At 37.8% G+C, this 12,918-nt stretch overlaps 1 protein-coding gene across 1 annotated transcript in view; it reads left to right on the top strand.

Annotated features, from left to right (window-relative positions):
- Nucleotides 1-12,918, top strand: part of LOC132547268 (set1/Ash2 histone methyltransferase complex subunit ASH2-like) — a gene marked incomplete at its 5' end in the record, with an annotated part of 48,890 nt that overhangs the window by 34,938 nt on the left and 1,034 nt on the right. Inside the window, 3 exons of the mRNA XM_060211031.1 lie at nucleotides 7,224-7,316; nucleotides 10,858-10,956; nucleotides 12,783-12,845. Of these exons, the coding sequence (XP_060067014.1) occupies nucleotides 7,224-7,316; nucleotides 10,858-10,956; nucleotides 12,783-12,845 (255 nt within the window). The remainder of the gene's footprint in view (nucleotides 1-7,223; nucleotides 7,317-10,857; nucleotides 10,957-12,782; nucleotides 12,846-12,918) is intronic.

The following is a 12,918-nucleotide window of genomic DNA, read 5'->3' as shown; positions in this document are numbered from 1 at the left end:
AATAATCCAGATAAACCCCAACCTAGAACAAAGGAATTAAAAAACCAGGATTTGTTGAATACTGTATTTTGATAGTACAGAATGACATTTTATATGAAATAATGACAGTATTTGCTGATTGGTGGAATAGATGGGAAAATTTCACTGTGCTAGTTTTAGTACTAATTTCCTGATGTAATAGAGGGAGTTCTCACTCTTCAATAGTTTATCAGATGCTTTTAAAAATATCAGAGAGTTTTTTTCCAGGATAGAGAAAAAAACCAAATACCACATGGATTATTGAATACAGATTCCAGTAAAATTCTGGTTCACCTTGACTGGTGTGAATGACAAATGAGTCCACACATTCTGGGATTAATGGAAGTAAATAGCCTTCTGGTTTGGTTTGCATTGATGTAACAGTTACAGACTTGAAACTATGTAAATAGACTACACACTGTATATACTATATGGATGTTAAGATCTTTCATTATCAGCCAAACCTTGTTTGAGTTTGTAGTATAGTTTACCTGTATATGTACATCAGCCAAGCTAACTGGGTAACGCTGTCTTTAGTTCCAGTGTAAACCAAATCAATGTTAATTTCTAACCGTATAAATTATTGATAGGGAGGCACAGAGTCACCTGACCCTCTGGAGACAGATGCTGGGCCTACTGGGTAGAGATATTAAAGAAGAGAGCATCTGGCTGATCTTCTCAAGGCAGATCTCCATATTTCATGTGCCAGATCTATTTTCTTTGTCAGATTTCTTATTATCTGAGTTTTGTTACTGAGATATTGTGCCTCAATAGGAATTAGGTACACAGTGTACATAGTTATGGGAATTAGGTACACAGTGTCCGTAGTTATAGGAATTAGGTACACAGTGTCCGTAGTTATAGGAATTAGGTACACAGTGTCCGTAGTTATAGGAATTAGGTACACAGTGTCCGTAGTTATAGGAATTAGGTACACAGTGTCCATAGTTATAGGAATTAGGTACACAGTGTCCGTAGTTATAGGAATTAGGTACACAGTGTACATAGTTATGGGAATTAGGTACACAGTGTCCATAGTTATAGGAATTAGGTACACAGTGTCCATAGTTATAGGAATTAGGTACACAGTGTCCGTAGTTATAGGAATTAGGTACACAGTGTCCATAGTTATAGGAATTAGTTATAGGAATTAGGTACACTGTTTACATAGTTATAGGAATTAGGTACACAGTGTCCATAGTTATAGGAATTAGGTACACAGTATCCATAGTTATAGGAGTTAGGTACACAGTGTCCGTAGTTATAGGAATTAGGTACACAGTGTACATAGTTATGGGAATTAGGTATACAGTGTCCATAGTTATGGGAATTAGGTACACAGTGTCCATAGTTATGGGAATTAGGGAGACCATGGCTAGAAGAAGTGGTTACAATGATTCAATGATAGAAGGAACAAAGACATAACAAAGCAACTCCCATCATCTGTTGTAATGGTCTTTTGGTCTGTGCTAGTGGTCACTTAGTTGGAACTAACATCTATAACGGTCACTTTTTCTGTACTGGTCATTTTGTCTACATGTGGTCACCTTGTACAAATGGTCATCTTGTTGGTTCTTATAACTTATAAATCCTGTTGTTTTTCAGTGTTATTTCAGAAGTACTTCTACATGGTTGTATGAGGGTTTGACAAACTGTTGATTGACAATTTAACATTAGTGTTATTACAGTTTACAAGATTAAGTTTGACTCATACATTTGTTATGTATGTAGTAACTCATGTACAATCTATGTATTACCAACCTGCTGTGAGTATCTCGGTGATGTGTCATTACAAGATCAAAAATAACTCTTATATAATACCTGATTATGTCTGTACAGAATGACCTTGACCTCTGATGTAATGTTAGGTATGTATCATTACCCTTTACAAAGTGTGACTGTACCATCCTCTAAACAAATCAAATATATATATATAGGTTGGGCTGTAGGTCAAATGGTGATACATATACCACGAAATGTGTTAAGTGTTTGGTTATATGTTTATAAAAAGAAGATAAAAACTTGATCCTGATTGTGGCAGGAATAACCATTTTAGTAAGGAGAAAACCTAGTGTTTTGTAAAGAAAATACTTCTGAATTTTATGTGAGAACTTATTTTAAAGAATACTTAATATTTCAGCCAATATTATGTTGAATTTTATGAATTACAAAATAAAAAGTTAGATTCCTTTTGTCTCTCATATTGAAACATAGTATCTTCTGATTTTACTGTTCATCACAAGTGCTCACTGTTCTACAACTCAGACACAGCAACACTAGGTGTGGTTTCAGAAAATTGTAAGACCTAGGCCTACCTACCAGACAGTCCATCGTTAAACCTACCTACCAGACAGTCCATCGTAAAACCTACCAGACAGTCCATTGTAAAACCTACCTACCAGACAGTCCATTGTAAGGCGTACCTACCAGACAGTCTATCGTAAAACCTACCCACCAGACAGTCCATTGTAAGGTCTACCTAACAGACAGTCCATCATAAAACCTTCCTACCAGACAGTCCATGGTAAGGTCTACCTACCAGACAGTCCAATGTAAAACCTACCTACCAGACAGTCCATTGTATAACCTACCTACCAGATAGTCCATTGTAAGGTCTACCTACCAGACAGTCCATTGTAAGGTCTACCTAACAGACAGTCCATTGTAAAACCTACCTAACAGATAGTCCATTGTGAGGTCTACCTACCAGACAGTCCATCGTAAGGTCTACCTACCAGACAGTCCATTGTAAGGTCTACCTACCAGACAGTCCATCATAAAACCTTCCTACCAGACAGTCCATTGTAAGGTCTACCTACCAGACAGTCCAATGTAAAACCTACCTACCAGACAGTCCATTGTAAGGTCTACCTACCAGATAGTCCATTGTAAGGTCTACCTACCAGACAGTCCATTGTAAGGTCTACCTACCAGACAGTTCTACCTACCAGACAGTCCATTGTAAGGTCTACCTAACAGACAGTCCATTGTAAAACCTACCTACCAGATAGTCCATTGTGAGGTCTACCTACCAGACAGTCCATTGTAAGGTCTACCTACCAGACAGTCCATTGTAAGACCTACCTACCAGACAGTCCATTGTAAGACTTACCTACCAGACAGTCCATGGTGAGGTCTACCTACCAGACAGTCCATTGTAAGGTCTACCTACCAGACAGTCCATTGTAAGACCTACCTACCAGACAGTCCATTGTAAGACCTACCTACCAGACAGTCCATTGTAAGACCTACCTACCAGACAGTCCATTGTAAGGTCTACCTACCAGACAGTCCATTGTAAGGTCTACCTACCAGACAGTCCATTGTAAAACCTTCTTATTAGACTGTTTATTGAGAAGACCTACCTATCAGACCGCCCTTTCTTAACAGACTGTTCCATTAAAAACCTATCACCAGAAATTCTCTACCTACCAGACAGTCCCTACTCACCAGACACAATAACACAGGATTTCAGAAAGTCGTATGACCAAGCCCTACCTACCAGTCTGTCTATTGTTAGACTTACCTACAAGAGTCCATTGTAAGACCTACCTACCAGAAAGTACCAACCAGACAGTCCATTTTTTTGTAGTCTTAACTAAGTTTAAATGTATACAAGCCTACATTGGAAGGATGCTGACTGATAAGGGCAACTCCCATTAGAAAGTACCAGCCTGAAGGGATGTAGGGATGTTAGCAGGGCTGTATCTGGGGTGATAGTCTTATCTGATGGCTGCTCTCACTCACCCTTATCATACCCCAGCTGTGTATGTTGTCGCTCAGCTCCCCCTTAGTGACATTTTAAAACATCTGGACAATTACTTTACTCTAATGTTTCTTTAATGTGACACTAACTGTATTTTACAACATCAGTAGATATTGAGGTCACAGAGCATAGTATTGTGAAAAGTTCAATGTTACACAATATCCCCTGTATAGCTGTCTCTGTAGGACAAGCAGAAAATCACTTCAATATGAAGATTACTGCTGTCATTTCCTTAACACATCTATTCATCGTCCTAATCCAAATCAAGGAGAAAGGTATTAAACATTCTTTACCAACACAGTATGTTTTGCCGTTTTTTTCAGTCGGAACAAAATATTGTTTCTCCGAGCTTAGACAATTCAGGATAAATCGGGAATATGTTCTCAGTTTCTAAAAGAATATTAATACACTGACATACAGCACCAGATTTCACAAAGAAGTGTACCTCTTCACTCAAAGGAGGCCAGAAAACAGGCTATAATAGTCAGGAGAAGCACCAACCCAACAATTACCAGCCATTACTTTTTACTTTCTGTAAAAGTCAAATGGTAACTGGAGGAAGATATGATGCATTAGGATTTAGTGTTGTCATGGAAACCTATTTTGTCTAGGTTTTCCTGGTAACGGTTGGGAAGGGGGGTACAGATTCTGTAGCATTGATAACAACCCTGTATAACAGGGAAATTATGTCTACAATATTCTTATATGATATCTTTGAATTTATATCTGACTGCAAGTTTCCTGCACTAGCTGTATCACAGTAAGGCCTAAAAATTAAAAGTATTGTTAGCTTGAGTGACTGTCATCGCAGATTAACAAAAGGCACAGACAATGCATATATAGAGTTCTTTCATATATGTACATGTTTTTTAAGTTATATAGAATTAAGATAAGTTTTGGAATGTTTGTGCATAATATATAATATTTTCAATCATATAATTCTTTAAAAGAAACACTGTAGATATAATACATCTCATATGTTAAAAAGTTTACAAGCCTTTGATATCAAACTCTATAATTTTCTGAATTTTACAGGTCCCTTATTACGTAAATGAACTGTTACAATATTGACAACTAAGGCATGGTTAGAGATGTTACTCACCTTGGCTGCCAGCTCTGTATTCTAGTGTGGGAAGTGTGGTTCCTACCATTCCCCTGGTTTAGGGTCAAGTACCTACTCTGTTATACTCTGCGGGGAAGGCTCACTCTGGTAACATATAGGGAGTGTTATACTCTTTGGGGAAGGCTCACTCTGGTAACATATAGGGAGGGATATTCTCACCACTTACATGGTAAGGAATATAGTTTACACCACTTACCAGGGGAAACATATAGTTTACACTACTTATATGGAGAAAGGTAAATTGTATACTGTTAACGTGGTGAATATATTTAAGTAAAAAAGTAGTGTGAACTATATCTCTCCCCATGTAATTAGTGTGAACTATATCTCTCCCCATGTAAGTAGTGTGAACTATATCTCTCCCCGTGTAATTAGTGTGAACTATATCTCTCCCCATGTAATTAGTGTGAACTATATCTCTCCCCATGTAATTAGTGTGAACTATATCTCTTCCCATGTAATTAGTGTGAACTATATCTCTCCCCATGTAATTAGTGTGAACTATATCTGTCCCTATGTAATTAGTGTGAACTATATCTCTCCCCATGTAATTAGTGTGAACTATATCTCTCCCCATGTAATTAGTGTGAACTATATCTCTCCCCATGTAATTAGTGTGAATTATATCTCTCCCCATGTAATTAGTGTGAACTATATCTCTCCCTGTGTCATTAGTGTGAACTATATCTCTCCCCATGTAATTAGTGTGAACTATATCTGTCCCTATGTAATTAGTGTGAGCTATATCTCTCCCCGTGTCATTAGTGTGAGCTATATCTCTCCCCGTGTCATTAGTGTGAACTATATCTCTCCCCATGTCATTAGTGTGAACTATATCTCTCCCCATGTAATTAGTGTGAACTATATCTCTCCCCATGTAATTAGTGTGAACTATATCTCTCCCCATGTAATTAGTGTGAACTATATCTGTCCCTATGTAATTAGTGTGAGCTATATCTCTCCCCGTGTCATTAGTGTGAACTATATCTCTCCCCATGTAATTAGTGTGAACTATATCTCTCCCCATGTAATTAGTGTGAACTATATCTGTCCCTATGTAATTAGTGTGAACTATATCTGTCCCTATGTAATTAGTGTGAGCTATATCTCTCCCCATGTAATTAGTGTGAACTATATCTCTCCCCATGTAATTAGTGTGAACTATATCTCTCCCCATGTAATTAGTGTGAACTATATCTGTCCCTATGTAATTAGTGTGAACTATATCTCTCCCCGTGTAATTAGTGTGAACCATTTATTTTGGGAGGGATAGTTCATACCACTTATGTAGGGAGGGATTGTTCATACCACTTATGTAGGGAGGGATAGTTCATACCACTTATGTTGGGAGGGATTGTTCATACCACTTATGTTGGGAGGGATTGTTCATACCACTTATGTTGGGAGGGATTGTTCATACCACTTATGTTGGGAGGGATAGTTCATACCACTTATGTTGGGAGGGATAGTTCATACCACTTATGTAGGGAGGGATAGTTCATACCACTTATGTTGGGAGGGATAGTTCATACCACTTATGTAGGGAGGGATAGTTCATACCACTTATGTTGGGAGGGATTGTTCACCCCAGTTATGTTAGGAGGGATAGTTCAAACCCACTTTAATGGAGATAATGACTTCAGGCTAGTTTTCAGTTTTTACAAGACATTCTAGAGACCTTAACATTTGGATTCCACTGATGAGGTTAGCGGGTCAGATGACAATTACTGCATCCTACAGTTGTATATGTATATATGTTGGCATTGGATGCTACGAATCAAAGCAGATCAACTATTGAAGACAAATATTTACAACAAATCTGGGTGCTGAAGGCAAGATAAGAATCACAATTTACATTACTGAAACATGGTTTCACTTCTGTGTGGCCTGGAGTTGTGTGTCTGGGGAGTAGCTGGTCAGTTAATAGCTATACAGACTCTCTACTGACTTCATTGGCTGTGGTCACTGAAGAAAACCAAGATTATAACATTGATATGAAAATAAAAATGTAGAATAAGAAAGCTATTTTTTGTTGTTATTACTTGTTTCATTTTATGAAGGAAAAACCCCCAAAAAAGTTGTCTTTATGAATGAAGTAAGTTAATCAGAATTGACTGTTACATTGATGTAACTGTTTAAGAATGGCAATATTCACATGCACTCATACGAAAGACAGTTATTTGAAGATTGAATCACTTTGGTTTGCTTCCTTGCCAGCTGACTAGCATGTAATTACAGCGTGAAAAAATCATTACACATTGTAATGTTTTGAATCATGGTGCATCTGTGAAAATCATTAATATTTTTATTTTGCAGCCTTTGGTGAAGTTTAAGAGCCATCTGTACTATGAGGAAAAGGATTATGTAACAGAGACAGAGAAGAATCTAAAACCTATAAGGGGAAGTCAGGTAGGTAGTGGAATACTCATGAGGAATTTTAAACCTACAAGGGGAGGTAAGATAGGTAGTAGAATACTTACAAGGAATTTTACACCTACAAGGGGAGGTAAGATAGGTAGTGGAATATTTATGGGGAATTTTAAACCTACAAGGGGAGGTAAGATAGGTAGTGGAATACTTACGGGGAATTTTAAACCTACAAGGGGAGGTAAGATAGGTAGTGGAATACTTACAAGGTATTTTACACCTACACGGGGAGGTAAGATAGATCGTGGAATACTTATGAGGAATTTTAAACCTACAGGGGGAGGTAAGATAGGTACTAGAATACTTACGAGGAATTTTACACCTTCAAGGGGAGGTAAGATAGGTAGTAGAATACTTACGAAGGATTTTTACACCTACAAGGGGAGGTAAGATAGGTAGTGGAATACTTATGGGGAATTTAACACCTACAAGGGGGGGTGAGATAGATCGTGGAATACTTACGAGGAATTTAACACCTACAAGGGGAGGTAAGATAGGTAGTAGAATACTTACAAAGGATTTTACACCTACAAGGGGAGGTAAGATAGGTAGTGGAATACTTATGGGGTGTTTTAAACCTACAAAGGGGAGGTAAGATAGATCATGGAATACTTATGGGGATTTTAAACCTACAAGGGGAGGTAAGATAGGTACTAGAATACTTATGAGGAATTTTAAACCTACAGGGGGAGGTATGAGAAATTTTACACCTACAAGGGGAGGTAAGATAGATCGTGGAAACTACAAAGGGGATATCAGGTAAATAGTGGAATACATGATAGGGAATCTTAAACCATAATTAGTTAACATAGTGATACAGGGATATCTGGTTAGTTATCACAGTGATACAGGGATATCAGGTTAGTTATCACAGAGATACAGGGATATCAGGTTAGTTATCACAGAGATACAGGGATATCAGGTTAGTTATCACAGAGATACAGTGATATCAGATTAGTTATCACAGTGATACAGGGATATCAGGTTAGTTATCACAGTGATACAGGGATATCAGGTTAGTTATCACAGAGATACAGGGATATCAGGTTAGTTATCACAGAGATACAGGGATATCAGGTTAGTTATCACAGTGATACAGGGATATCAGGTTAGTTATCACAGTGATACAGGGATATCGGGTCAGTTATCACAGTGATACAGGGATATCAGGTTAGTTAACACAGAGATACAGGGATATCAGGTTAGTTATCATAGTGATACAGAGATATCAGGTTAGTTATCACAGTGATACAGGGATATCAGGTTAGTTATCACAGTGATACAGGGATATCAGGTTAGTTATCACAGAGATACAGGGATATCAGATTAGTTATCACAGTGATACAGGGATATCAGGTAACTTATCACAGAGATACAGGATATCAGGTTAGTTATCACAGAGATACAGGGATATCGGGTCAGTTATCACAGTGATACAGGGATATCAGATTAGTTATCACAGAGATACAGGGATATCAGGTTAGTTATCACAGAGATACAGGGATATCAGGTTAGTTATCACAGTGATACAGGGATATTTATCACAGTGATACAGGGATATCGGGTCAGTTATCACAGTGATACAGGGATATCAGATTAGTTATCACAGTACAGATATCAGGTTAGTTATCACAGTGATACAGGGATATCAGGTTAGTTATCACAGTGATACAGGGATATCATATTAGTTATCACAGAGATATCAGGTTAGTTATCACAGAGATACAGGGATATCAGGTTAGTTATCACAGTGATACAGGGATATCAGGTTAGTTATCATAGTGATACAGGGATATCAGGTTAGTTATCACAGTGATACAGGGATATCGGGTTACTTATCACAGAGATACAGAGATATCAGATTAGTTATCACAGAGATACAGGGATATCAGGTTAGTTATCACAGTGATACAGGGATATCAGGTTAGTTATCACAGTGATACAGGGATATCATATTAGTTATCACAGAGATATCAGGTTAGTTATCACAGAGATACAGGGATATCAGGTTAGTTATCACAGTGATACAGGGATATCAGGTTAGTTATCACAGAGATATCAGGTTAGTTATCACAGAGATACAGTGATATCAGGTTAGTTATCACAGAGATACAGGGATATTAGGTTACTTATCACAGAGATACAGAGATATCAGATTAGTTATCACAGAGATACAGGGATATCAGGTTAGTTATCACAGAGATACAGGGATATCAGGTTAGTTATCACAGTGATACAGGGATATCGGGTCAGTTATCATAGTGATACAGGGATATCAGGTTACTTATCACAGAGATACAGAGATATCAGGTTATTTATCACAGTGATACAGGGATATCAGGTTACTTATCACAGAGATACAGGGATATCAGGTTACTTATCACAGAGATACAGGGATATCAGGTTACTTATCACAGAGATACAGGGATATCTGGTCAGTTATCACAGTGATACAGGGATATCTGGTCAGTTATCACAGAGATACAGTGATATCAGGTTAGTTATCACAGAGATACAGTGATATCAGGTTATTTATCACAGAGATACAGGGATATCTGGTCAGTTATCACAGTGATACAGGGATATCTGGTCAGTTATCACAGAGATACAGTGATATCAGGTTAGTTATCACAGAGATACAGGGATATCAGGTTACTTATCACAGAGATACAGGGATATCAGGTTAGTTATCACAGAGATACAGGGATATCAGGTTAGTTATCACAGTGATACAGGGATATCGGGTCAGTTATCACAGTGATACAGGGATATCAGGTTAGTTATCACAGTGATACAGAGATATCAGGTTAGTTACCATAGTGATACAGAGATATCAGGTTAGTTACTATAGTGATACAGAGATATCAGGTTAGTTACCATAGTGATACAGGGATATCTGGTCAGGCATCCTATAGACAGTCTTGAAATATAATTATGATGGATGTCAAAGAGGGGAGCAGTCAAAAAGATCTGGGTCTATCAGGTTTCTGATATTGATAGAAGTAGCAGGTAGAAACGGCCTTATCCCTGTAAGGTTATTGTGAGTCATGATCTGTAGAATTGTTGACTATAAAGCAGTGTGTGTAGACACACATACAGATGCCACTATAACAGGCAGCAAATTATACTGTAGGACAGTTAATCTGTTTATGAGTTATCAAAAATGTATGTGTATTAAATCAACTTAATGTTCATTTGATTCAATATAACTTAAGCAATATAACAGACAGGAGAGTATGGTGTTTAGGATTATTCTGTCAATCGAGATTCATAGATTGCACAGAATATATCTAAAAAGTAAATATTTATTGTCATGCCCCTCCAGGCCTCCAGATCAAAAACAAATAATAAAGAGATGTTTTCAACACACACTGCCTTCACTTTTCAATTTTACTTTGTACAGTAATAATACATTAAAGTAGGAGACATTTGTGAGTGTACAAGGTTATACCTGTGTATGTTTGTACTGGTAGATGTTGTATTGTATTTCAAGTTGTCATTGAGATTTACATTTGGTTTGTAGATGATTATGTACAAGAATGGTGTGTCACAGGGGATCGCTTTTGAGGATGTGTTTGAGGGCTGGTATTACCCCTGTATATCTCTATATAAAAATGCTAAGGTGAGTACTACAGCCAGACTCATATTTGGATTTATCAGATATTGAGCTGCTGTGATAAAGAAAGTAAAACGTCAAACAGCTTTATTTTGGTAATTTTTAGGGCTATACATATCATGTTATCATGAAAAATTATCTGCTTCGGATTCTGAGAAACCTCCTGCACCCCCATTAAATTATCAGTATTTAAAATACTTTTCACGTTCACTGATGGAGAAATACTTAAAAGATAATCCTAGATTTCTATGTAAGTTCATCTTTATCCCTGGTTTTGGATTTGATTTTTAATGATTATCATCACTATTTATCAAGAGCAATTTTCAAATTTCATATTATGATGAGAAAAACAAAAAAAGAGAAAAGATCAATCTCATAAAGACCAAATATAGATCTAACAATGGTGGGCACCAAGTTCTCTCTGGGATCTCTTATATAGATCAAACAATGGTGGGCACCAAGTTCTCTCTGTTCTCTCTGGGATCTCTTGATCAAACAATGGTGGGCATTCAAGTTCTCTCTGGGATCTCTTGTATAGATCAAACAATGGTGGGCACCAAGTTCTCTCTGGGATCTCTTGTATAAACAATGATAGATCAAACAATGGTGGGCACCAAGTTCTCTCTTCTCTCTGGGATCTCTTATATAGATCAAACAATGGTGGGCACCAAGTTCTCTCTGGGATCTCTCTGATCAAACAATGGTGGGCACCAAGTTCTCTCTGGATCTCTTATATAGATCAAACAATGGTGGGCACCAAGTTCTCTCTGGGATCTCTTATATAGATCAAACAATGGTGGGCACCAAGTTCTCTCTGGGATCTCTTATATAGATCAAACAATGGTGGGCACCAAGTTCTCTCTGGGATCTCTTATATAGATCAAACAATGGTGGGCACCAAGTTCTCTCTTATATAGATCAAACAATGGTGGATCTCTTATATAGATCAAACAATTCTCTCTGGTGGGCACCAAGTTCTCTCTGGGATCTTATATAGATCAAACAATGGTGGGCACCAAGTTCTCTCTGGGATCTCTTATATAGATCAAACAATGGTGGGCACCAAGTTCTCTCTGGGATCTCTTGTATAGATCAAACAATGGTGGGCACCAAGTTCTCTCTGGGATCTCTTGTATAGATCAAACAATGGTGGGCACCAAGTTCTCTCTGGGATCTCTTGTATAGATCAAACAATGGTGGGCACCAAGTTCTCTCTGGGATCTCTTGTATAGATCAAACAATGGTGGGCACCAAGTTCTCTCTGGGATCTCTTGTATAGATCAAACAATGGTGGGCACCAAGTTCTCTCTGGGATCTCTTGTATAGATCAAACAATGGTGGGCACCAAGTTCTCTCTGGGATCTCTTATATAGATCAAACAATGGTGGGCACCAAGTTCTCTCTGGGATCTCTTGTATAGATCAAACAATGGTGGGCACCAAGTTCTCTCTGGGATCTCTTGTATAGAAGTTCTCTCTGGGATCTCTTGTATAGATCAAACAATGGTGGGCACCAAGTTCTCTCTGGGATCTCTTGTATAGATCAAACAATGGTGGGCACCAAGTTCTCTCTGGGATCTCTTGTATAGATCAAACAATGGTGGGCACCAAGTTCTCTCTGGGATCTCTTGTATAGATCAAACAATGGTGGGCATAGATCAAACAATGGTGGGCACCAAGTTCTCTCTGGGATCTCTTGTATAGATCAAACAATGGTGGGCACCAAGTTCTCTCTGGGATCTCTTGTATAGATCAAACAATGGTGGGCACCAAGTTCTCTCTGGGATCTCTTGTATAGATTTGTCGTAAGCAACTTTCTTAATGGTTTTCTAGGTAACTGTGAACTTTGGACCTGATTTTAAGTTTGGACCACAAGGTTTAAAGGGTTTCAAGCCAGTAAGTATTTATAACAAGGATTTATTGTAAAGTCTATCAATATTTACAGTATGGAAGCTATTGATACAGAATA

Source organism: Ylistrum balloti, unplaced genomic scaffold, assembly GCF_031769215.1.
Source record: "Ylistrum balloti isolate Yb309-2 unplaced genomic scaffold, AGI_CSIRO_Ybal_v1 Utg369944, whole genome shotgun sequence".
Taxonomy (NCBI): domain Eukaryota; kingdom Metazoa; phylum Mollusca; class Bivalvia; order Pectinida; family Pectinidae; genus Ylistrum; species Ylistrum balloti.
The sequence above is the reverse complement of the archived record's forward strand: the minus strand, read 5'-3'. Positions and strand labels throughout refer to the sequence as shown.